The 26,976-nt window shown below is 46.2% G+C and overlaps 1 protein-coding gene across 1 annotated transcript in view; it reads right to left on the reverse strand.

Moving 5' to 3' along the window:
* Window positions 1-3,752: 3,752 nt before the first annotated feature.
* Window positions 3,753-26,976, reverse strand: part of LOC115096073 (copine-7-like) — a gene marked incomplete at its 3' end in the record, with an annotated part of 51,114 nt that continues 27,890 nt past the window's right edge. The window contains exons 2-5 of the mRNA XM_029610618.1: window positions 13,965-14,147; window positions 12,955-13,029; window positions 5,543-5,617; window positions 3,753-3,836 (exon numbers count right to left, since the gene is read on the reverse strand). Of these exons, the coding sequence (XP_029466478.1) occupies window positions 3,753-3,836; window positions 5,543-5,617; window positions 12,955-13,029; window positions 13,965-14,147 (417 nt within the window). The remainder of the gene's footprint in view (window positions 3,837-5,542; window positions 5,618-12,954; window positions 13,030-13,964; window positions 14,148-26,976) is intronic.

The following is a 26,976-nucleotide window of genomic DNA, read 5'->3' on the forward strand; positions in this document are numbered from 1 at the left end:
CAGCTCTTGAAGAAATGCCTCTTTAAGTTCCTGTAAGGCGGTCACGGCTTCTGGGGACCATTGAGAGGGATTGGCTCCCTTTCGAGTCATGGCAGTAAGAGGCGCGGTCAACGTAGAATAATGGTGAATGAATGATCTGTAGTAGTTAGTGAACCCTAGGAATTGTCACAGAGCCTTAAGACCAGTGGGTTTTGGCCAGTCCCGAATACTCTTGGGTTTTTGCAGATCCATCTGGAACCCTTGGCTGGATACCATATAGCCTAAAAAGGGAACAGACTCCTAGTGAAAGGAGCATTTTTCCAATTTGGCATATAGGTGGTTGTCTCTTAATCTCTGCAAAACGTTAACGACGTCCCCTTGATGGCTCTGGAGATCTTGAGAGAAGACCAGTATGTCATCTAGGTATACTACTATGCAGCTGTAAAGCATATCCCTGAAGATTTCATTCATCATGTTTTGAAAAACGGCCGGGGCATTGCAAAGGCCAAAGAGCATGACTAAATATTCAAAATGGCCATCACGGGTATTAAATGCAGTCTTCCATTTGTCGCCCTGGCGTATCCGGACCAAGTTGTACACCCCTCTGAAGTCCAGTTTAGTGAATATTTTGACCCTTTGGAGCTTTTCAAAGAGTTCCGAGATCAATGGCAATGGGTAGCGGTCCTTCATAGTGAACTCATTTAAGCTGCGGGAATCCATGCACGGGCGAAGGGATCCATCCTTCTTTCCCACAAAAAAGAACCAGGCTCCAGCAGGAGACTTGGAAGGCCGAATGAAGCCCTTCGCCAAGTTCTCTTGAATATAATCAGACATTGCCTTAGTCTCCGTCAGAGAAAGTGGGTACACTCTTCCTCTGGGGGGTTCAGTGTTGGGTAATAGGTTTATGGTGCAGTCAAAGCATCGATGAGGTGGTAAAGTGTCCGCCACTTTCTTAGAGAATACATCTCGATAAGAGAAGTACTGCAGAGGTAGACCCGGAAGGGATGTGGTGGTGGTCAGGTAAGGCACAGGAGTCACAGCCTCTAGGCACTTTCCTTAGCAGGAATTGCCCAATGGGACAGTTGCAGGATGCTCCAATCGAATTGGGGCGTATGCATTTGTAGCCATGGCAGTCCGAGTACCATAGGGTGGATTGCCTTAACTAAGACCAAGAAGGAAATGGTCTCTGTGTGCAGAGATCCAGTGCGGAGTCGGATAGGTTGAGTGGAATAGGTGACTTCACCAGGTAATGGTTCGCCATGAATTGATGACAATAGCAGAGATGTAGGTGTCCGCACGGTGGGGATTCATAGGTGCTCCACGATTTGTCTGAGTATAAAGTTCCCACCGGCGCCAGAGTCCACCAGGGCTAAGGTGTGGAATTCAAGGGTATCTGAGTTAATGGAGACTGGAAGTGTCAATGGAGGAGATGGAGAGGTGAGACTTAGGAGGAGTCCTCCAGCAGATCCTAGGTCTGCTGGAGGACTCCTCCAGCAGACCTGTATGTACTGCGGTCAGTCAGCATGCCCTGACTGACCGCAGTACATACAGAGGCCTAATCTTTGCTGGTGACGTCTCTCTTTAGCAGATAAGTGACTGCGGCACATTTGCATGGGTTCTTTTTCCTCGATACTGGATGTGGGAGTAGTCTGGGTGACCGGTGTTGGACGAGAGCGTGGGACCCCCGAGGATGTCTCCTTGAGCCCCTTAGTCTCCTGGGAAAGCTCATGCAGGTGACGGTCAACGCGACCAGCGAGGTTGATGAGAAAGTCCAGAGTCTCAGGGAGCTCACATGCAGCTAATTCGTCTTTGATGCGTGAATTGAGAGCTTCCAGGAATATAGCACGAGGGCAACCCGGATCCCAATGTAATTCCCAGGACAGAGTTTTAAACTCAATCACATACTCAGTCAAAGGTCTGGTCCCTTATTGTAGGTGCAGGAGTGCAGATCCAGCGACAGTCTTGCGAGCAGGGTCATCAAATACAGAACGAAAAAGAGCAAGGAAACCTGTCAAATCATTGAGAATTGGATCCATTTGCTTCCAAAGGGGTGATGCCCAGGCCAGGGCTTTCCCATCCAAAAGAGACAAGATGTACGTAGTTTTGGATACTACATCAGGAAAGTAGGTAGGTTGCAGTGAAAAATGCATACAGCATTGATTCAGAAAGCCCCTACATAACAGGAGATCACCTGTAAAATGAGTAGGTGCTGGTAAGGGCACAGAGAGCCATACAGGCAGTGCCTGTGAAGTGAAAGTGGGCTTGACAGGCGTTGAGGCAGTGTTCAGCCGAGCACTTCACTGATTGGTGACATTAGCCAAAGTCTCTAATACCTTTTGTTGCTCTGAGATCCATTGGGCCAGGCCAGGGATGGCCTGGATGGCTGAGACCTGAGCTGGATCCATGGAGTTGGCAATCTGTTATAACTTGTGAGAGTGTGAACCCTGGGCCGAGGTGAGAAGTGTCTCCACCCACAGGGAGGAGCCCTGTGAGCCTCACCTTCGGTAGGTGCAATCTCAGTGGTGTCAGACACAGCTGTGGAATAGTCTTTATTAAGAGAGGAGAAAGGCACAGCCCACGGAGCGAGAGATACAGTAAAAGTAAAGTTCTGAGCACAGGGGTATACCCAAGGGTGATACCTCCGATGTGAAGATCTGGTAGTGGCCCGCAGAGTGGGGTACACCAGGAAGTCTCTCAGTAGTGTAGAAATACCTCAGACATGATGATCCGGTAGTGGCTCATGGAGTGGGGTACTCCGGAGAGGTGTCCCAGTAGTGGTAATGAGAAGGTAGTCCGAGGTGCAGGAATCCCGATGAGGATCCTGTAGTGGGTGGTGCAGAATGACCTGCAGCACAGGGTATACTGGAGAGAATCCCACGACAAGTCTTGGAATAGTTGAAGTACGTAGAAGTAAGGTACTCACAGGAGATGGTTCCAGGAGAGGTCCCGGGGAGCGGGACAGATAGAAGTCCAAGGCAAGATGGCCCTCCGAGGAGCAGATGACCAAAGACGAGGAAGGGCCCCCGAGGAGCGGGTAACCAGAGCGTCTCACGCCAAGTGTAGGATCTGGAACTGGAAGTCCAAGGATGGAGCAGAATTCAACAAAGTGGGAACTCCTTGCTAACTCATCAAACCAAAGGGCCAGCCAGCTTAAGTACAATAGATGGATGACTTCATACGGAGGGGACGCCCCCGAGGTTCCCATCATGATGTGTGCAAAAGTGGTCTGTGCGCGTGCGCGACTAGGTAATTCCTGAAACAAGATGGAGGTCGGCAACGCCCACGCTGACCAGGGAACGACCAGGCTGGTTGGTGGTGGTTGGCGGAGACCGCCATTCTTCCCAGAGATGACAAGGCAGCAAAAAAAGAGGTAAGCATGAGTGGTCGCAGCCGTCTGCAACCCACAGGTGTAACAGGTATATTCTCTCTAATACTCTGCTCTATGAGAATACAAGGATACAGTAACACTGTGGCACATTCCCTCTCATACTCTGATCTATCAGAATACAAAGATACAGTAACACTGTGGCACATTCCCTCTCATACTGTGATCTATGAGAATACAAGGATACAGTAACACTGTGGCACATTCCCTCTCATACTCTGATCTATGAGAATACAAAGATACAGTAACACTGTGGCACATTCCCTCTCATACTCTGATCTATCAGAATACAAAGATACAGTAACACTGTGGCATATTCTCTCTAATACTCTGTACTACTGTGTCTAATACTTTGATGTTTCAGGTATTCTCGTCTCATCTCACTGACCTCTGTCCGATGCACCAGCTGCTCACTCTCATCATCATTAACCCGGTAGATCTCCAGGAAAGGGTCGGACTTGCTGAAGAGATCCTGCAGGATGAAAGATCAATCAGACCATGCTAGGTACATCATTCCCTTCCCTGTCTTGCCAATCACGTCTTACTTCTTATTTGAATGTCATTCTCCATTTTTAGGGCTGTCCCAGAACTGCTCACCTCCGATGCCACCCTTTTCTTGCACTGTGAAAAGAAGAATATCCCCTGCAGAGAGGAGCCACAAAGAAAGTGGCAATGGGGACATCAGAGTCCAGGCATGGCACACTCTTTTTTACATTGCAAGTTGTACCACTTCACTGCCAACAGGCTGAAGACCCTCTCAAGACCTTTAAGCATTAGTGGTAAATAATTGTGAGCTACATTCCAGCTCATTCAGGACAGAGATGATCCCCAACTAATTCATTAGCTCAAGATGGACTTGAATGCTAGTCCATGATCTATTCTAGTGGTGAAACCCAGAGCTCCAGGTTCCAGTCAAGCCTCCATCACTTGCCATGTAATCTTCAGCAGATAACACATCTCTGTACCCCCTGCAGCAGAGACTTTATCACAGGCTTATTGATCTGAGAAAGAGATAGCAGTAGATAGGACCAGTTGGAGCAAGCACCCAGTTGGAGCAAGTTGGAGCAAGCACCCAGTTGGAGCAAGCACCCAGTTGGAGCAAGCCCATTGGTGCTTGTTCACTGGGCTGACATCTGGGCAGGTAGCAGTAGAAGAGACCGTGAGGAGAAGAAAAGAGTAAGAACAAGGGGGAAAAACACAGTCACAAACATATGACTCTTATTCTAGTTTTTTTAAAGTCATCTTCCATCTTATCTTTCCCCTCTGACATGTTTAGTCTGTTGCAGATTTTCAAATCATCCTCAGACAATACACGTTTCCTTTTAACCTTTCCTAATTCCACTGAAGAGGATGGGGGCTAGCACTGATCCTTGTCGCAACTTGCTGCTCTTCTTCCCTTCACTACAGTGGACCCCACTCACTATCGCTCTGAATCCTTTTGCTCAACTAACTTCTCATACTATTTATCAGTTTTCTTCCAACTCCCAGACTGGAGAATTTCCTCATCAATCATCTGTGACACCAACTCTCCTGAAATCCAGATCTATTACTCTGGCCACTTCATCAACAACCTTGATCAAGTTTGTTTGGCAAGATTTTCCCTGTAATAAAACATGCTGCTTAGGGTCCTGTAACTCACTGCACTTCTCTGCTTCCATGACCTTGCACGCCCCTAGTTTTAGTCTCTATGTTTTCTCTTCCTCCCTGTTTCCACCCTTTTGGAGAAAGACATGTGTTTACTCTTGGAACCTCTCCTGCTGCCAGTGATAAACTGAGCAGAGCAGTGAGGAGTGTAATCAGCTGCTCCCTGAGCCATCAGGTCCTACAGCCTTGTTTTCTTTCAATTGTGCTATTTCCTCAGTAAATGGCCCAGAGTTCAACCTACAGTTCCTTCTGCCTGTGGTCCATCACCCTTGCTTCTAGTATAAGTACTAGACAAAAGTATTTTCCGAAGAGATCTTCTTTCTTCTAACCCTCCTCTTCACTCCTGGCTATGCCTAGTTCTGTGTGACCACGTGCTGAGCGCACAGAGCAGCACCGGCAAGGAATATACTGGCCAAGATGGGGGGAGTCCACTAAGCCCTATTTCTAAATAGCAAAGCCAGGAAATTAGCAGAGCTTTGCTCAGTGGGCATCTGAGGGCTTTGCATCAAGCATCTGTGATCCCCACATTATTACCTTATCATCCAGTTTCCTGGCACACAGTGACAGCTCCACGTAGCCATTGTTCCCAGAAATCTCTTCTGCAGTCACCTGCAGGAAAGACAGGGAGCACAGAAAAGCTGTAACAAGCAGGAGCAGGAACACCTTGGAGCTTAGAGAGTCAAAGATATTGTTACATGTATACAAGAACACTTGGACCCCAGGAAGCGCAGAAACACAGAAACACGTACATAAGAAAACTATGGACCCTGAGGGTAAAGAAACAATGTAAAATGTATACAGGAACACTACAAACTCTAGAGAGTAGAGTCACTGTAACACACACACAGGAGCACTATGGACCCGTGAAGCACAGAAATGCTATGATATACACACAGAAGCACAATGGACTCCAGAGAATGCAGAGACTGTGGCTCCTTGGGCTGAGGCAAGATTGGCTCTATCTGCAGGGAGGAGCCGTGCAGGTTCTCACCGTCAGCAGGTGGAACCAGGCGAAGCAGAGACCAGTCAGGAGCTTCACCTATACCAGTCCACGTTCCCCTCAGGTTGAGCCTTTGGGTGCCGGGGTCGGCAGGACTTAGGCGAGGGTCTCTACTGATGACGGGAAATGTGGTCTAAGGTCAGGCTATGGCAGTAGGCTGGCAGCGATTAGGTGTGACAAAGGTCCAATCAAGGGTCAAGGCAGGCAGTAGTCAAGCATATCCAGAGTCCAGGCAAAGGTCTAACCAAGTATCCATCCGCGGGGGAGAAAGTAAATCAGTTAGGGCAGATGGAGTCAGGCAGGGCAGGAACAGGTTGAGCAGACGAGGACTGGAATAGGCTGAGTAGAGGCCTGGAAAAGGCTGAGATGAAGACCGGAACCAGGTTGGGACAAAGGTGGACAGGCTGAGATGAAGACTGAATTGGGATGAGATGAAGGCAGGAACCAGACTGGGAAGCAACACGCATTACACATGGTAGCTGGACCTGTTGCTGAGGCAAGTTGCATGTGGCGAGCTGCCCTTATATAGGGCAGCGCTGGTGATGGCATCACTAGGGGCCGCAGGGAATTTTTCACCACTGAACCTTTAAATGGGGAGATGTTGTGCGTGTGCGCACCTAAGGAGAGGCGCATTGAGGCCAGCGGCGTCCTGCCAGGTTGGCAGCATCTGGAGCAGCATGGCCAACCTGGCTCTGGAGTTAAGGGTGGCAGTTTATGGGGGCAGATAGTGGACTGCCAAACACAACAGTATTCCCCCTAAGCCCTCTCCTTTAGGCCTTGGGTTTCTTGGGGTACTGCTGATGAAAGTCCTAGAGCAGATTGGGATCCAATATTTATTTATTTATTTATTTTTCCGTTTTTATATACCGAAGTTCGTAGGAAACATCACATCGGTTTACAGTAAATATGAAAGCACATTTAAAATACATTAAATTACAAAATTATTTTAAAATTATAAAATACATAGAAATTCTTAATAAACAGACATCTAAAAACTATAAAACTGCATAAAATTCTATTAAAAAAAAAACACATCTAAAAACAATAAAATAAATAATATGTTGATCAATGGTTTCCAAGAATTCTTCTAGGAGATCAAATACTCTAAATTTTTGCCTCTCTGGTGGGAATTTAGGACCTTTTGGACTTAGTATATTGTGTCTCCATCAGCAACAATCTCCTGAGGTTCGGGAGGCATTCTGGAGGGCCAAAAAAATACTACTGGCTTCAGCAGGGAGATGTGGATTTTATAGGGTAGGTGTCAATTTTAACTGGTATATGTCAGGGCCCACTTACCGCAGCACTGGAAAAGACTCAATAAAGTGTGATGCCAAGCACATTGAGGGAATCCACAGGCTAAGTGTCAGATACTTAGTCAAACCTTCTCACCCATCTTGAACTGGGTCGCTGGCCTCCTTCGGGCATCTGCCATTTCTTGGCTCTGTGGAGGTCTTTTCAATCAACTGATTGGTTTGTTCCCATAGATCGTGCAATTCCTGCACCGAGAGTTGAGCCACAGGTGAAGGAATTGTATTGGTAGTGGAAGCAGGGGCAGAGGTTGCTTCCCATAAACCAGCTGGAAAGGGGAAGAGCCGGTGGCTGCATTGACGTGATTGTTGTGGGAGACTTGAAAAGAACAAGGATCAGCAGGCCTGTTTAGCATTAAGCTGCTGAGCTTGATGTAGATGTTCAAGATTATTGTGGTCCTTTTATATAAAGATGCAGTGCTGAGCCCCCTCGAGAAGATGGTACCACTGTTCTAATGCCAACTTGACTGCTAGGAGTTCCCGATCTCCAATGCCATAGTTACGCTCTGCCAAAGAGAACTTCTTAGACTAAAGGGAACATGGACGAAGCACCCCTTCAGGACTGTATTGACTGAGGACAGCTCCTACCCCCAAAGTAGAGGCATCTACCTCCAGAATGAAGGGCCGTGTGAGAGCTGAGTGGCATAGGCAAGATTCATCAGCAAAGGCATCCTTTAATTTCTGGAAAGCCTCAGTAGCCTCTGTTGGCCAGTTTTTGGTATTAACACCCTTGTGAGGAAGGGTGGTAAGGGGGGCTGCCATGGAGGAGTAATTAGGAATAAACTGACGGCAATAATTTTCAACCCCAGGAATCTTTGTAAGGCTTGGAGCCCCACTGAGTAAGGCCAGTCCCTGATGGCTTTTACCTTGGCTGAGTTCATCCAGAAACCATTTTGCGAGACTATGTACCTGAGGAAGGGGAGTTCCTCTTGCTCAAAGAGATATTTCTCCAGTTTGGCATAGAGGTTATTCTCCCAAAGATACTGCAGGAAGGTGTGAACATCTCTACAACAGAGCTCAAGGTCTGGGAGAATATCAATATATCATCCAGGTATATGACCATGCAGGTGCACAACAGATTGCAAAAGATCTCATTGACCATTTTCTGGAAAACAGCCAGAGCATTGCAAAGCCTGAAGGGCATGACCAAATACTTGTAGTGCCCATCGCAGGTGTTGAATGCGGTCTTCCATTCATCACCAAGCCTTGACACGGATGAGGTTGTACACACCCCTGAAGTCCAATTTTGTGAATATGTTAGTGCCCTGTAAGTGATCAAAGAGCTCAAGTATTAAAGGCAGAGTGTAACAGTCTTTCAAACAGGCATTCAAACCACGATAATCTATGCAAGGCCTGAGAGATCAGTCTTTCTTCATGACAAAGAAGAAACCAGCCCCTTCAGAGATGATTCCATGGGCCAGGTTTTTTTGGATACAGGCTGTCATTGCCTGAGTCTCTGATGGAGATAGCAGATAAACCCAGCCCTGCGGGAGTGTGGCTTTGGAAAGGAGCTCTATACCACAGTCATACATACAACAAGAAGGCAAGAGTTTGGCACTCTTCTTAGAAAAGATATCTTTGTAATTTGCAAATTGAGGGGAAAGCCCCAGAAGTGCAGAAGCCATAGTTACCGGGCAAGAATGTTCCACGGGTACCAAACAGGAGTCTGTACACCCATGGCCCCAGTGGGCAAGTTCCAAGGTGGACCAAAGTGTGGATGGTGTTGTTGGAGTCAAAGTAGACCAAGTATAAAGGGATTAACTGCTCTGGGATCACAAAGAAAATGATCTTCTCTAAGTGTGTAAGGTTAGAGGCACTGTGGTCTGGGTCACCTGTCCTGGAAGAGAGTCCCTATAGACTGAGGAAACTACTAGTAGTGGAGTCATCTGGACAGTGAGTATCTGGAATTGGTTGACTAGATCCTGCAAAATGAAGTTTCCCCCAGAGCTGGAGTTCACAAAGGCCTGGGTGGAGAAAGACGTGAGAGCCAGTTCCAGTGTGACTGGCAGGAGGAGTTGAGGAGCCGGAATAGTAAGTTCTAGGGTCATCTCCCCGCAGTGCCCTAGGCATTTAAGTTTCTTGTTCTCTTGGAACATTGGGCCAGGAGATGGCCTCAAGCTGCCAGTAGAGACAGAGGCCCTGTTGCCACCAACAGAGTCTTTCTTCTGTGACTAGGTGGCAGCACTCCAATTGCATAGATTTCTTGGGAGGAGAGGGAGAGGCCAAGTGTGTGACAGCAGTAGATGAGAGCAGGCATAAGAAGCGAAGTGCCAAGGAGATGCTTCTCCATGTCGGACGGGTCTATCAGATCCTTTGCTGTAAGTGGAGGTCTATTTTGCTGGTTAGAGTAATGAGGGCCTCCAGCGAGGTGGGGAGCTCCTGGGCGGCATCCTTAATTTTCCCAAAGAGGCCTTCCAGAAAGATGGCGACCAAGAACTACTCCCACCAATTTAATTCAGACAAGAGTTCTAAATTCCACAGCATACTCACCTAATGTTTGCGAGCCCTGATGGAGATGGAGTAGATCTGAGGCCATTGCAGCTGCATGACCGGACTGCTGGAAAAAAAGTAGGACAGAGTCCCCTCATTCCCAGAGGGGGAAGCCCAAGCCAACGTAGTTTATCTAGTGGTGAAAGAATGTACAGTGTCATGGCTTGGCCATCAGGGAACAGTGGAGCCTGCAGCTGAAAGTGCATTCTGCACTGATTGAGAAGTCCTCAACACCACTTGGGATTCCTGGCATACTGGGGTGGAGCTAGCAGCTGGCAGCTAACTGGCAGCCACAGGAGGTGGCGGCACTGGTGTGGGTGAAGGTGGTACCATGGGTATGGTCAGGGCATCCAAGCGAGTGGTGACATGGTCCATAGCTGTGGCATGGAGCTCCAAGGCACCCTGCTGGTCATGTTGTCTGCAGGCTATAGCAGGGATAGCTTGGAGCGAAGTCAAGTCTGCCGAGTCCATGGCCTCAGCAAACTGCTGTGTTTGTGCACCCTTGGGCTGAGGCAAGATTGGCTCTACCTGCAGGGAGGAGCCCTGCAGGTTCTACCATCAGCAGGCGGGCCCAAGCAAAATAGACCGGTCAGGAGCTTCAACTATACCAGCCCACTTTCCCCTCAAGTTGAGCCTTTGGCTGCTAGAGCCGGCAGGCAAGGGTCTCTGCTGATGACTGGAGATGTGGTCAAGGCCGGGCTACGGCAATAGGCCAGCAGTGATCAGGCATGATGAAGATCCAGACAAGGGTCAAGGCAGGTGATGGTCAGGCATATCCTGAATCCAGGCAAGAGTTAAGGCATGCAGTGGTCAGGCATATCCAGAGACCAGGCAAGGGGCTAACCAAGTATCCATCCGAGGGAGACGAAGCAAGACAGATAGGACAGAGGCAGTCAGGGAAGGCAGGAGAAGGTTGGACAGATGAAGACTGGAACCAGGCTGAGACAAAGACTGGAACCAGGCTGGGACAAAGGCAGAACAGGCTGAGACGAAGGTGGAACAGGCTGACTTGAACAAGATGAGACGAAGATGGAAATAGACTGGGAAGCAACACGTACTAAACATGGTAGCTGGACCTGTTGCTGAGGCAAGTTGTATCTGGGGAGTTGCCCTTATAAAAGGCAGTGCTGATGACATTGTCACTAGGGCCTGTGGGGACTTTCCCACCACGGTCCGTTTACATGGGAAGATGTCATGTGAGCGCATGCCTAAGGAGTGGTGAAGCATGTTAAGGCGTTGTTCTAGTCAGTCTGTTCCGCCTTCATCTCAACCTGCTGTGTGGTGTACTGATGGAGTCTTGCTGCGCCCTGGGGGCAGCATGGCCAGCCCAGCCCCGAAGGTAAGGGCAGAGGTTCACCGGGGCAGCCCGTGGACCACTGAACGCAACACATGTATGCAACAGTACTACAGAGCCTAGAGAGTATAGAGAAACTAACATATACGCAGAAGCACTGCAGTCACCAGTGGGTACAGAGATACTGTAACATGTATGTCGGAGTACTACAGACCCAGAGAGTACAGAGGCATTGTAACATGTGTGCAGGAGCACTAGAGACCCCAGAGGGTGCAGAGGCTTTGTAACATGTATGCAGGAGCATTACAGGTCCCAGAGGATACAGAAACACTAACATGTATGCAGGAGCACTATAGACCCCAGAGAATACAGAGACATTGTAACATGTACGCAGGAGCAGTGCAGAACACAGAGTACATAGGCATTGTAACATGTACACAGGAGCACTACAGACCCCAGAGACTACAGAGGCATTGTAACATGTACACAGGAGCACTACAGACCCCAGAGAGTACAGAGGCATTGTAACATGTACACAGGAGCACTACAGACCCCAGAGAGTACAGAGACATTGTAACATGTACACAGGAGCACTACAGACCCCAGAGAGTATAGAGGCATTGTAACGTGTACACAGGAGCACTACAGACCCCAGAGACTACAGAGGCATTGTAACATGTACACAGGAGCACTACAGACCCCAGAGAGTACAGAAACATTGTAACATGTACGCAGGAGCACTACAGACCCCAGAGAGTACAGAGGCATTGTAGCATGTACGCAGGAGCACTACAGACCCCAGAGAGTACAGAGGCATTGTAGCATGTACGCAGGAGCACTACAGACCCCAGAGAGTACAGAGGCATTGTGGCATGTACACAGGAGCACTACAGACCCCAGAGACTACAGAGGCATTGTAGCATGTACGCAGGAGCACTACAGACCCCAGAGAGTACAGAAACATTGTAACATGTACACAGGAGCACTACAGACCCCAGAGAGTACAGAAACATTGTAACATGTACACAGGAGCACTACAGACCCCAGAGAGTACAGAGACATTGTAATATGTACGCAGGAGCACTACAGACCCCAGAGAGTACAGAGGCATTGTAGCATGTACACAGGAGCACTACAGACCCCAGAGAGTACAGAAACATTGTAACATGTACACAGGAGCACTACAGACCCCAGAGAGTACAGAGACATTGTAATATGTACGCAGGAGCAGTGCAGACCCCAGAGAGTACAGAGGCATTGTAAGATGTGTGCAGGAGCAGTGCAGACCCCAGGGAGTACAGAGACATTGCAACGTATGCAGGAACAGTGCAGACCCCAGAGAGTACAAAGACATTGTAATGTACACAAGAGCAGTGCAGACCCCAGGGAGCACAGAGACATTGTGACATGTACACAGGAGCAATGCAGACCCCAGAGAGTACAGAGACATTGTAACGTACGCAGGAGCAGTGCAGACCCCAGGGAGTACAGAGACATTGTGACATGTACACAGGAGCAGTGCAGACCCCAGAGAGTACAGAGACATTATAACATGTACGCAGGAGCAGTGCAGACCCCAGGGAGTACAGAGACATTGTAACATGTATGCAGGATCAGTGCAGACCCCAGAGAGTACAGAGACATTGTAACATGTACGCAGGAGCAGTGCAGACCCCAGAGCGTACAGAGGCATTGTAACATATGCAGGAGCAGTGCAGACCCCAGAGAGTACAGAGGCATTGTAACATGTATGCAGGAGCAGTGCAGACCCCAGGGAGCACAGTCAGGCACACTAACATATCAGCTAGAAATGTGAAAAAGGTAAGCCTGAAAGCAGAGTGCAAGAGTTACTTACTGTGATAGTGGACTTCCCAGCATACTTTCCATATTTTAGAAAGAGAGCTTTTGTTATCTTCTTCTGTGCCACGATCTGAAAGCAGAATATTTGCAGGAGATTGGACTCTGGACAGAGGCAAGGATCTGGAGGAGCAGCAGGTGTAGAGCCTGTGTCACAGGGCTCTGGTGTTAACGGGTTACAGCTGCCCTGCCATCCAGAGCTGAGACCCAGGCATTGATTCAGAAGGCGTCTGGGAATTGATCGGATTGCTTTCCTAATGAGGTATGGTCTGGGAGCTCTTTGGGAACATGTCTTTGGTTTGCTCTAAAGCAGTGTCAGTGTGTGGACAGCAGTCAGACTCATGTCTTTAACCTTGACCTCTTCTGCCTGGCTGACCTTTACAGAACAGTTTTAAAGGCATTTAGGTAAGAGGGTGATTTAGATGCATCAGTCAGCTATCTGGTGCCTGTCCTCCCTCTGCATATAGAAGCGGGGTTCCTGGGGGTGGGGTTATTTGGCTGTGTTAGCCTTGTGTGGGAAAATGTTTATGAGTGAGAGAGACAGCGAGACAGCATTTGGGTTGGGGGGTGCTTTTACATAGACAGTGAAAGGATTTAACTGCAAATTTGAAGTGACTGATGAATTCTAACATTTGAATCAATGAACAGTACCAACAAGAGGAGTTGTAAACCCATCCCCTCTTACAGTGGTATATATTTAGCATGTCAGAAAGAAATATGAATAAATAAAGCTAGGAAGGGAAAGGTCTGGCCATCATCTGCATTTACTGCTGGGGTGGGACCTTGTTACACCTAAGGGTAACCTGCACAGAGCAGCAGTTACAGCCCTTAAGTGACAGACATATTTGCATACAATGGAGGCAGTGCATGCAAATGTAGCTCATGCATATGCACTGTGGATAGCCTGAACCCCCCACTGGCTGGGTGAGTTGGCGCTAAGAATCTCTGCCCTATGACAAGGATTCTGGGATTCTGCAAGGCTCGCTTTACTCCTTCCCGAGCTTGTACCTGCCCCAAGGTGCACTCCATTCCACCCAGGAAATCATCGTCTCTGGGGCCAATGCTGCAGTGGCCGTGGATATCGTATGCCTCAAAGCGCAGCTTCTGAACCTCCTCAAAGTAATAATCCACTGTGAAGACTTTGGAGAAGACAGGGTGGAGGTTATTCTTGATGACTTCAGTCCTGTCCACCTGAGGCAGAAAGGCAAAAGCAACAAAAGCATCAGCTTGTCTCACCGAAAAAGCATGAGCAGGTGCCGATCTGTTCCCTCCCCCTTGCATTCTGGGGACTGGGGTCTGCTTGTTTTCAAGTTCAATTGCCAGAATTCTCTAGCATTAGCCAGAAATGCCCCCATATCCTAGAAGGTTTAGATAAAATTATGAATGGTGTGAAAGCATTTACAAAGGAACAGTTATTTACCCTTTCAAATATTACTAGGACTAGGGAAACGGCCATAAACCTAATTGGTAGCAGATTTAAGACACATTTAATAATAAATGCAGTCAAGGCATAGTTAACTTGTCAAATTTGTTCCTGTAGGGTGTACTGAGCTTTAAAATCATATGGATGAATTTCAGGAAGACTGGTGCATTACCAACTCTTAGCCAGGTAGGCATTTATTTTATTTATTTATTTATTTGTTTATTTAGAGCTTTTCTATACCGGCATTCATGATACAATCATATCGTGCCGGTGTACAGGTAACAGGGGGTGCGATAACCTTGAACATTTAACAAGTGTAGATGAAACAAAAGTTACAATGAAACGGTTGCAAGAACTGGGGGAGGAAGGAGACAAGAGTAAGAGTAACTTTAAAGTATTTATTTATTTATTATTTATTTGAGTTTTTTTCTATACCGGCATTCACGGAAGTTCGTATCAGGTCGGTTTACATAAAACAAGGGGTGATCAATAAATTATAAACGTACATAACTATAACATGAGAGTATACATTTACAAATTATAACAAATTATAACAAGTGCGCAGAAAAAGCAGTTACAATAAAACAAGGATGGTTCTAACTGGGAGTAGAAGAAGAGGATGATAGAAGTTTAACAAGAAGTAGAACGTGCAGTGGTTGGTAAGTCTGTATCAGTTTAATGGGTGATAATCAGTCTTGCTGTATTTGGTGGAAGAGCATCAGTCAGGGTCCGGAAAGGCTTTCTTGAACAGCCATGTCTTAAGTCTTTTTCTGAAGGTTGGAAGACATGGTTCCTGTCGTAATTCTAAGGGGATTGAGTTCCATAGTGGGGGACCTGCTGTAGAGAAGGCCCTGTCTCTCAGTGTTATATGTTGGGTGGTATTGGCGTGTGGTACCTGTAGATATTCTCTGTACGCTTCTCTGATGGGTCTGTTGGAGGAGTGTTTTTTGAGTGCTATTTGTAGATTGAGAGGAGCCAGTCCATGAATATTTTTGAAGATTGTGGTAAGGGATTTATGGATTATTCTGTAGTGGATTGGCAGCCAGTGAAGGTCTTTAAGTACTGGCGTAATGTGATCTCTTCTCCTCTTGTTCGTTAGGATTCTTGCTGCCGTGTTCTGAATCATTTGGAGAGGTTTAGTATGGGATGATGGGAGGCCTAGTAGAATAGCGTTGCAGTAATCTATTTTCGCAAAGATTATTGCTTGGAGCACTGTTCTGTAATCATGGAAATGAAATAGGGGTTTTATTCTTTTTAATGTGTGTAGTTTGTGGAAGCAGTCTTTATTTGTTTGATTAGAAGTAGATTTGTTTAGTTGATTTGTTTAGTTGTTTGATTAGAAGTAGAAGTTATTTACATTGTGCTGAAAGGTCTCTTAATAGTTGTTTTGGTGGCAATGCCACCTCTTACTGCCTGGAGCTAGCCATGAACAACAGGCAATGCAACTCCCCGTTAGGAACTGCTGGGGATAATGTTAGATCAAGCTACTATGATGCCACTGTGGAAATTCTCTGACAAGGAGCAGAGAATTTCACATTTCTCTAAAGCAGAAATGATGAGTATGAGCAGTGATGGCACAGTGAGGAGGCATAAATGGGCAGACTGGGTAGATAGTTATCGCCTGTTGTATTTGTTATTTTGATTGATATTTATGCTATTATTTTTATGCTTTGCTATTTGATGCATGTTACTAGATATTTGATGTAGATATTATTTGTTGTAATGCTCTTGTTTGATGTATATATTTATGTTAAATTATTTATAGCCTGCGCTTTCAAAGGTTTGGGGCGGAGAACATGATTACATACATAAGAATAAAAACAAACGAGTGTAACAGAAAAACAAAAAAGCATAATACTTGCATTATCACACGCCAAACAAAATGTGACAATGGCACAAAACTGGGGAGCTTGGTTCTAAGATTAATCAGTTAGCTGGGCAAAAGCTGCAACAAACAAGTGCGTGTTTAGGGCATCCTTGAATTCTTTTGCATCATTCAGGGCACATACAGGTAGATCCAGAATATTATATTAATGTTATTTGATATATAGACTATTGTTTGATGCCCTTGCTTGATGTATATGTTATTATACATTTGATGTCTGTACTATTATCTGATGTTCTTCTAACCTAATGTATTACTCTCTGCATCAATGGCAGGGGGTGGTAGGAAATTTGAATCAATCAGTTACCAACAAGGGCCCTGAACTTAGTGGTCGGTGAAACAGCTAAGTATGGGAAAATAAGTGTGGGAGCTTGCTGGGCAGGCTGGATGGGCCAATTGGTCTTCTTCTGCCATCAATTCTATGTTTCTATGTTTAATATACAATTGTTTGGTGCTCTTCTTTGATGCATGTTTTATTTATTTACAATTTAGATAAAACATCCATCGCAATTATATCTTTTTTGAGATGTGGCGACCAGAATTGTACACAGTATTCAAGGTGTGGTCTCACCATTGAGCGATACAGAGGCATTATGACATTTTCCATTGTATTCACCATTCCCTTTCTAATAATTCCCATCATTCTGTTTGCTTTTTTGACTGCCGCAGCACACTGCACCGACGATTTCAATGTGTTATCCACTATGACGCCTAGATCTCTTTCTTGGGTTGTAGCACCTAATATGGAACCCAACATTGTGTAATTATAGCATGGGTTATTTTTCCCTATATGCATCACCTTGCACTTATCCACATTAAATTTCATCTGCCATTTCAATGCCCAATTTTCCAGTCTCACAAGATCTTCTTGCAATTTATCACAATCTGCTTGTGATTTAACTACTCTGAACAATTTTGTATCATCTGCAAATTTGTTTACTTCACTCGTCGTATTTCTTTCCAGATCATTTATAAATATATTGAAAAGTACGGGTTCCAATACAGATCCCTGAGGCACTCCACTACATCTACCGGTTCAACTTTATCCACATGTTTATTAACTCCTTCAAAAAAGTGAAGCAGATTTGTGAGGCAAGACTTGCCTTGGGTAAAGCCATGCTGACTTTGTTCCATTAAACCATGTCTTTCTATATGTTCTGTGATTTTGATATTTAGAACACTTTCCACTATTTTTCCTGGCAGTGAAGTCAGGCTAACTGGTCTGTAGTTTCCTGGATCGCCCCTGGAGCCCTTTTTAAATATTGGGGTTACATTAGCCACCTCCAGTCTTCAGGTACAATGGATGATTTTAATGATAGGTTTCAAATTTTTACTAATAGGTCTGAAATTAAATTTTTTAGTTCCTTCAGAACCCTGGGGTGTATACCATCTGGTCCAGGTGATTTACTACTCTTCAATTTGTCAATCAGGCCTACCTCATCTTCTAGGTTCACTGTGATTTGGTTCAGTCCATCTGAATATTACTCATGAAAACCTTCTCTGGTATGGGTACCTCCCCAACATTCTCTTCAGTAGACACCGAAGCAAATAAATCATTTAATCTTTCCATGATGGCTTTATCTTCTCTAAGTGCCCCTTTAACCCCTCGATGTACTATTGTTTTGATGCTCTTATTTGATGTGTATTATTATTTGATGTATATGCTAATGGTTTTTTTATAACTCTTTATTTAAAGAAATACACAAACAACCATTAGCAGATACATCATAGCAATGATAGCCAGTCGCATATGACTGTGGTCCAGAAAGCAGCTTATAAATGGTCGAGGTGTATCAATAATGTATAACATTTACCGCAAGACAAGAGATAGTAACCTTCTTGCAACAAATACACTACAATACCAAACATGTTCTCTTAAGGACTGCATACTCTCCAGGTCCAGTATGGTTCCCAAACTACCTCATACAAGTCAGATTTGCCCCGAAACAAGGAAGACTTTTTTTCCATTAGTATTATTGTAGTATACTAGTGGGAGATCCCAGAGGAACTCTTCCAGAAAAAAGCAATAATGTGGCTGTATGTAGTCATAGTCCAACCAACATTTGAGTCTTTTCGTCAATATTAACCTCTCCCTAAAAACCTAGTAAACATAGTTTGGTGGACAGGTCATATCTTTTACTTTTTCATGTATGTATTGTGAAAAAACTAGGTATCCCTGCATTCCCACCACATATGCATATTACGTTCCCATTGTCCCATAACCCCTCCAGCAGCAAGGGTTAGAAGAATTAAATTTAGAAAAGAAAATTGGGCAACGAATTCCCTATGAAGTAATCTGTATCAGAATTCCTGACTTTTGTTACATGTAGAGAGCTTAAGGATCGAGCCCCAAGTAACTTGCCAGTCGCTAGGATCCAAGGTCTCTTGTAGATCCCAATTCCAATGTTCAATAAGCTTTGGGCTAGTATCTGCTTCACCATCCTTGAAAGCCAGATAATTGTAGATGTTAGTTATACCCTTAGGGATTATAATCTGTCTGTGTCAGTAGCTTTTCAATTACATTTTGTACATGAAGACAACTTATATCCTGTTACGGGGGCGCTAGGGAGCGGTCCCCATTCCGGAGAGGTAGTATGCCCTTGGACCACGGCATGACTGCAGAGGAACTCAGAGGAAGCACCGAGGCAGGCAAGGCATATCCAAGCACTGGCAGACAGACTGAAGACCAGGAGCCCTAACCTCTGCCGAACCTGAGCACATCGAGAGAGACCCAACAACACAATTCTGGTCTCTGGGGTAGCCCTCCGGCCACTCGATAGCCCTTTCGGGCTTGCCACCTGGAGTGGCAGATGCGACAGGACGGACAGAGGTAGAGGACAGGTGATGGCACTGGAACAAGACGAAGACACTTGAAGACATGGTCAAGACTTGGAGACAAGGTCGGACTAGACACAAGGCACTACACTTGATGAGTGAACAGTGGACAGCAGGGTTAAAACTCAGGATGTGATAGAATCTGGGCAACACTCAAGCAGGTTCTGGCCGGAGTAGAGACTGCATCGTGGCAGATTCACTGCAAGCCCAATCCGCCAGGGTTTCCAGACAGAGTAAAGACTTCAGAGACCTGGCACAACCTGTGACATGGCAGATTCACTGCAAGCTCAATCCGCCGAGGGGAGGCTGGGGCGAAGCCAGAACCAAGGACATCCAGATACTAGGTCATCAGGATCCGAGGACATCTGGATACGAGAACATCTGAATACAGGATCATCTAGGAACCACAAAAGACGAAGATATGGAATCCGATGAGAGACCAGTACATGGAAAAGACGACGAAGGATTTCCCATGAAGAACAGAGAGCTTAGGAGATGCTGAAATGATAAGTCCAGGAGCAGACTGGTTCCTTGCAAAGGCAACGAAGAACTGACTAAGGGCCCTCTTTATAGGGCTGAAAAGGAACATCCAGGATGACATCATCAGGAGGGGCCATGGACTACTCCCACCATGGGCCCTTTAAATCAGCTGGAGAGGCGCAGCCGCACGCCTAGGAAGTGGGCAGGACCAGAGACAGCGGCAGCCATGCTGCGGAGGAAGAGCAGGAGCGGCACAAGGCTGCAAGGGCAGAACCTCAGCATTGGCGGCTCCAGCCACAAGGGTGCAGCATCGATGGCAGCCCCCAGGCCGTACAAAGGCACAGCAGCAGCAGCCCTGTCCACTGCAGGAGGAACAACAACATCAGCAGCCTCTGGTGCCGCATGGAAGCACGGAAGCGCAGCCCGCCATGTAGAAAGAAGGCGTGGGCAGTCTCTGGACCACGTGGCTGGACGGCAGTGGTAGGACAATGGCGGCGGCTCCAACCACAGGTTGCGCCAGGTCTCTGAAGTCTTTACTCTGACTGGAAATCCCGGCGGATTGGGCTTGCAGTGAATCTGCCACGTCGCAGGTTGCGCCAGGTCACCTAAGTCTCTACTCCGGCCAGAACTTGCTTGAGTGTTGCCCAGATTCCATCACATCCTGAGTCAGGACAGCTGGAAGACTGGCAGCGGAGAGGTGAGAGGCTGCTCACGGCCCTAGCTGCGAGCAGAATCGTAACATATCCCTGTTATGGATCTGCTTCTCCAGAGGGGAGGAGTTAGCAATCTGTTATAGATCTGCTCCCCCAGAGGGGAGGAGTTAGCAAACTGTTATAGACCTGCTCCCCCAGAGGGGAGGAGTTAGCAATCTGTTAGCAATCCCCTGCCAGGGGGCGGTGTAGTATTCTGTACGGATCTTGCTAAGGAGTAACAATCTATTAGTGCTTAGTTCCTGTAGAAAGCTGAGCCAGCAACCTGTATGATTCCCATGGGGAGATAGCTATCTGATATGGATTAGCTTCCGCAGAGAGAGGAGTATAGTCTGATATGGGTTGGCTCCCACAGAGTGGCAGATGATAATACCGCTCTATTAATGTAAGAAGTACACTTAGTACAAATAGTGAATCCCTGGGCCGATGGCAGATGATAGCGCCCTCAAGTGGAGATCCTGAGAGGGACCACCGGCTAGGCTGGAGTATTGAGACAAACACAGATAGTTCTTTATTAGACTGGAAGTAGAACCACCAGAGGTGGCAGTAGTGAGTTGATATGCCTGGCAGGGCTGAAATCCCTCTGATACTGGAATTACGATCTCTGAGTTGCTGAGCTGTAAGGAGAGACTATAGATAGTGAGTAGACAGAGTATGCAGGGCATACTCTGTCTACTCACAATGGTAGATGATACACTCACAATTGTAGATATCTGTAATGTCTTCTATATGCAACAGAGAGTCTTCAGTATATTCAGGAACAGGAGCCGTAGGCGAGTACTGGTTCCTATAGACAGTCTGAAATAGAACTCACAATAACTATGTATGGGATGGCTTCTGGAATAGAAGAGAGGCTAGGAGAGATTTAGGAATGTAGGCCCTCATGGAGCGAGTACCGGTCCCTATCTGTTAATCTGTAATAGTAATCCATAAGATATAGGTATGCGATATCTTCTGAGGAAGAAGAGAGTATGAGAGAGGTTTTAGGAACGTAGGCCCTCATGGAGCGAGTACCGGTTCCTGTCTGTAATAGGACTCACTGTGTTCACGTCTGCGATCACCTCCAGGCAATAGGAGTCTGCTGAGTGTTCGGGAACGTAGGCCCTTGAGGAGTGAGTACCGGATCCCATCCAACAATCTGAAATCAAGAATAGAGAGAGCGGAGCCCCCGAGGAGCGGGTACTCCTGGTAAGTTTGAAAAGGCCGAACAGTGGAGAAAGATTTTCCCTTGCTGACTCGGATCGTTGTTGGCGTGGACTGCCGAAGCAAGTCCCGAAGGAGTTCCTTGTTAACTCATTTGTAGTTAGCAAACAAAGACCTTTTAAATTGAAAAAGGATGACGTCACTACGGGGGGACGCCCCCGAGGTTCGCACCCTTGCTGGTACAAAGTCTGGAGCGCGCGCGCGCGTGCCCTTACGTCATTAGGAACATGGCGGATCCGTAGCGTCAAGCCAGCCTGGGAACTCTGGGACCAAGAGGCAGAGAGAAGCCATGGCTGCATCTGTCCGTCTGAGCAGAAGGGAGTCGCCACAAAAGTAGAGAGGGTGGAGCGAGGGCAAGAATAGGCATGAATGCAACAATCCCCTATACCTATGCTTTTGTTTTGATGCTCTAGTTTAATGTGTATGTTATATATTTGTTATATATGCTATTGTTATGATACTGTTGCGCGCAAAGGCCTTGCAACCTGTTGGGCTGGGATGAGTGGAGCTTGCCCTTGGACCTTAGCGAACCAGGAGAGGAGCTTCAAGGAAGCGCCGAGGCAGGTGAGATGGAGCCTCGTCTGGGCGGAGACCAGAAACCCAGGCCCCTGCCGACCTGCAGGGCCTCCGGTAGGCCAACCACGCACGGTTGGTTTCTGAGTAGTCCTCCAACCACTCCAAGTCCTTTCGGACCTGCCACTGGGTAACAGCAGAGGCGGCAGGCTGGACAGGAGGCAGAGGTGGACGAAGGCCAGGAGCTGATGAAGACAAGACCTCTGGGCAGCTGAAGACGAAGACACAGGAAGCAAGACAAGCTAAAATCAGGCAAGTAAAACTCAGGATGGAGTGGAGTTCGGATAGCATGCTAACTCACACAGCCGGAGAGGAGGCCTCAGTGGCCAGAATGGCCCTCAGGCTATCCACTGAGCACAATCCGCTGGAGGCTAGGCGAAGCCGGAGTCCAAGACATTGGAGGAAGCTAAAACGTCAGGCCTCCATGGTGAGGGCTCAAGACATCCCATCGGATGTCACCGAGAGGCAGGCTGAGGAGCAGCTCCTAGCCGCAAGAGAGGCCGGGTACTGCGGCCTCCGGGCTGCGAAGCAGATGACGTCAGCGGCTCCTGCTGCTCTGGAATGCCAGCACGGCCCTGCCGTGCTGAATCAAGAGAGCAGCCTCCAGACCGCGGAAGGACGTCGGTGGCGGCTCCAGCCGCACAGAAGGCTCCAGGGCGGCACAGCCCGCGAGCAGGAGCGCAACAGATACTCTTCTTATTTGATATATGCTATATATTTAATATATGTACTGTTGTTTTGATGTTCTTATTTGATGTATACAGTATGCTGTAAAATTTGTACATATTGCTTTGATGCTCTTGTTTGATGTAAATGTTATATATTTGATGTATATACTATTGTTTTGATGTTTCTGTTTGATGTATATGTTAAATCAATCAACAAAAAGAGATAGTGTAGAAACACTCTGCTTAGCATTCATTTTACAAAGGTCCCGGCCACACACATAACCCCCGATACACGCTGAAGTGACGGGCCCAGAGAGAGGGGCGGGCCAGGGGCATGGTCTGTGTGAGGGGGGGCGGGCCAGGACAGTGCCATTAACTACTGTCCCGGGGAATCGTGCGCCGGCAGCTGGCCAGCACGCAGAGTCTACTGCTGCTCTGAAGGAGCAGTAAGGTACAAAATAAAAATAATTCTAATAGGTAGGGGGTAGGGGTTGGGGAGGAGAGTGGAAAAGGTAGGAAGGTTAGATAGGGGTATAGGGAAGTTCCCTCTCAGTCCGCTCCATTGGATTTTATAACATGCACACACCAGCACACGTGGGTCTTAAAACTGAAACCTTAATGTATATACTATTGTTCTGATGCTCTTATTTGATGTATATGTTATTACATATTTGTATATACTATAAGAACATAAGAAGTTGCCATACTGGGTCAGACTGAGGGTCCATCAAACCCAGGATCCTGTTTCCAACAGTGGCCAATCCAGGCCATAAGAACCTGGCAAGTACCCAAACATTAAATAGATCCCATGCTGCTAAAGCCAATAATAGCAGTGGCTAGGCTATTCCCTAAGTCAATTTGAATAATAGAGGTTTATGGATTTCTCCTCCAGGAACTGTCCAACCTTTTTAAACCCAGCTATGCTAATTGCTTTATCCCCTGGCAATGAATACCAGAGCTTAATTGTGCATTGAGTGCTACTTGCTAACTTAATGGAGTGTCCCCTAGTCCTTATATTATCTGAAAGAGAAAATAACCAATTCACATTTACCCATTCTAATCCTCTCATGATTTTGTAGACCTCTATCATATCCCCCCTCAGCCATCTCTTCTCCAAGCTGAACAGCCCTAACCTCTTCAGCCTTTTCTCATAGGGGGAGCTGTTCCATCCCCTTTATCATTTTGGTTGCCCTTCTCTGTACCTTCTCCATCGCAACTATATCTTTTTTGAGATGCAGAGACCAGAATTGTACACAGTATTCAAGGTGCGGTCTCACCATGGAGCAATATAGAGGCATTATGACATTTTCCGTTTTATTCACCATTCCCTTTCTAATAATTCCCAGCATTCTGTTTGCTTTTTTGACTGCTGCAGCACATTGAACCGACAATTTCAATGTGTTATCCACTATGACGCCTAAATCTCTTTCCTGGGCTCCTAATATTGAACCTAACATTGTGTAACTATCGCAAGGGTTATTTTTCCCTATATGCATCACCTTGCACTTGCCCACATTAAATTTCATCTGCCATTTGGATGCCCAATCTTCTAATTTCACAAGGTCTTTCTGCAATTTATACAATCCACTTGTGATTTAACAACTGTAAATAATTTTGTGTCATCTGCAGGGGAGACTGGAAGTTTGGGCTTCCAAATGGCAGATGAAATTTAACATAGACAAGTGCAAAGTGATGCATATAGGGAAAAATAACCCATACTATAGTTACAAGATGTTAGGTTCCATATTAGAAACTCCCACCCAGGAAAGAGATCTAGGCGTCATAGTGGATAATACATTGAAATTGTCGGCTCAGTGTGCTGTGGCGATCAAAAAAGCAAACAGAATGTTAGGAATTATTAGGAAGGGAATGGTTAATAAAACTGAAAATGTCATAATGCCTCTGTATCACTCCATGGTGAGACCGCACCTTGAAATTGAATATTGTGTGCAATTCTGGTCACCACATCTTAAAAAGGATATAGCTGCACTGGAGAAAATGCAAAGAGGTGCAACCAAAATGATAAGGGGCATGGAATGGCTGCCCTGTGAGGAAAAGCTAAAGAAGTTAGGGCTGTTCAGTTTGGAGAAGAGACGACTGAGGGGGGATATGATAGAAGTCTACAAAATAATGAAAGGACATGAACAAGTTAATTTAAATCGATTATTTACTCTCTCAGATAATAGAAGGACTAGGGGGCACTCCATGAAGTTAGCAAGTAGCTCATTTAAAACAAATTGAAGAAAATTGTTTCTCACTCAGCACATAGTTAAACTCTGGAATTCATGGCCAGAGGATGTGGTTACAGCAGTTAGCGTAACTAGGTTTAAAATGGTTTGGAGAAGTTCCTAGAGGAAAAATCCATAAACTGCTATTACGGTAATTAATAAGCAATAGTAGCCTGTGATTTATCTAATGTTTGGGTACTTGCCAGACACTATTGACTTGGATTGGCCACTATTTGAAACAGGATACTGGGCTTAATGGACCCTTGGTCTGACTCAGTATGGCAAGCCTTATGTTCTTATGTTACGTTAACTGCTATACACTCTAACTCTCCCATCTTAGACTTCTAGCATTGGCATACAGATATTTCAAAGTGTGGTTTTTTTTGTTTGTATTAACAGCCTGCTTTTCAGTTGACAGGGATAATTTGGAATCTGTTAGCTCAGGTGATTCTTTATTTATAGGCTCAAGGACTACTTTTGCTTTTATTGGAATGTCACTGTTGGGATGCCTTAATTCTAATGCATCATTAGTATCCTTCGAAGATACCTCCCTCCAAACCATGTGTTGTTGAGCAGCTGTCGGTTTTCCCCTTTATTCTAGTTTAAAAGCTGCTCTATCTCTTTTCTAAAGGTTAGCGCCAGCAGCCTGGTTCCACCCTGGTTAAAGTGGAGCCTGTCCCTTGGAAAAGATTCCCCCCTTCCCCAAAAGGTTCCCCAGTTCCTTACAAAACTGAATCCCTCTTCCTTGTACCATCGTCTCATCCACGCATTGAGACTCCGGAGCTCTGCCTGCCTCTGGTGACCTGCGCGTGGAACAGGGAGCATTTCAGAGAATGCTACCCTGGAGGTTCTGGATTTCAGCTTTCTACCTAAGAGCCTAAATTTGGCTTCCAGAACCTCACTCCTACATTTTTCTATGTCATTGGAGCCCACATGTACCACAATAGCCGGCTTCTCCCCAGCACTGTCTAAAATCTTATCTAGGTGACGCGTGAGATCTGCCACCTTCACATCAGGCGATGTTACCAGGTGATTCTCACGCCCACCAGCCACTCATCTATCTATATTCTTAATTGTATCACTAACTATGGTGATCTACCTAACCCTTCCCTCCTGGGCAGTAGCCTTGGGAGACACATCCTCAGTGTGAGAGGACAATGCATAACCTGGAGAGCAGGTCCTTGCTACAGGATTACTTCCTGCTGCACCAGTTGATGTTCTCTGACCATGAGATCTTACGTCTCCAAGGCAGCACTAGGGCTGCCAGATTGGAGTTGGTACTAGGCTACTAGGTCCCTGAAGTCTCATCTATAAACCTTTCTGTCTGCCTCAGCTCCTCCAGATCTGACACTCTAGCTTCCAGAGATCAGGATCATTCTCTGAGAGCCAGGAGTTCTTTGTACTGGATGCACCCATTAACCTCTCACTAGTGGGTAAAAAATCACATTTTAGATTAATTATGATGTTTTTTACTCGTTGTAAACCGTTACGATGGGCCCTTAGTGACGGTATATAAAACTTAATAAATAAATAAATGTGACATTCGATGCAGAAGACTGGAATGCTCCCCTCTTACTGCTGGATTGTTGCCTTCAACTTAATTTTGTTGAGTTCTTAGTTAAGTTTAGGTTGTTAAGGAAGTAGGAATGTGTAAAGAGTCCTTTAAATGTATTGGTATATTCACTATTAATTTGGTAGTGACCTGCAATGGGATAATTCAACTCTTGATAAGGCCAGGGGCAATCCTGTGTTTTAGATAAAAGCTGATTGATTTTTAATGTGAAAGTGTCTCCTACCTATAAATCAAAGGATGAGCTGGGAGGGAGGGGGTGTATTTCCATGGAGTTTCAGTAGTGTGAGGATAGCCAGGCTGTCCTGACTATTTCCATGTGAATTATAATGTTACCAGTCTACAGATTTACCTTTAATCAAAATACAATATTCACAGAGATGGCTAGAAAAACGTAGAAAGAAGGGAAGGAACAGAGCAGACATCAGACATGATATCTTTACAT

The sequence above is a fragment of the Rhinatrema bivittatum genome, chromosome 7, assembly GCF_901001135.1.
Source record: "Rhinatrema bivittatum chromosome 7, aRhiBiv1.1, whole genome shotgun sequence".
Lineage (NCBI taxonomy): Eukaryota > Metazoa > Chordata > Amphibia > Gymnophiona > Rhinatrematidae > Rhinatrema > Rhinatrema bivittatum.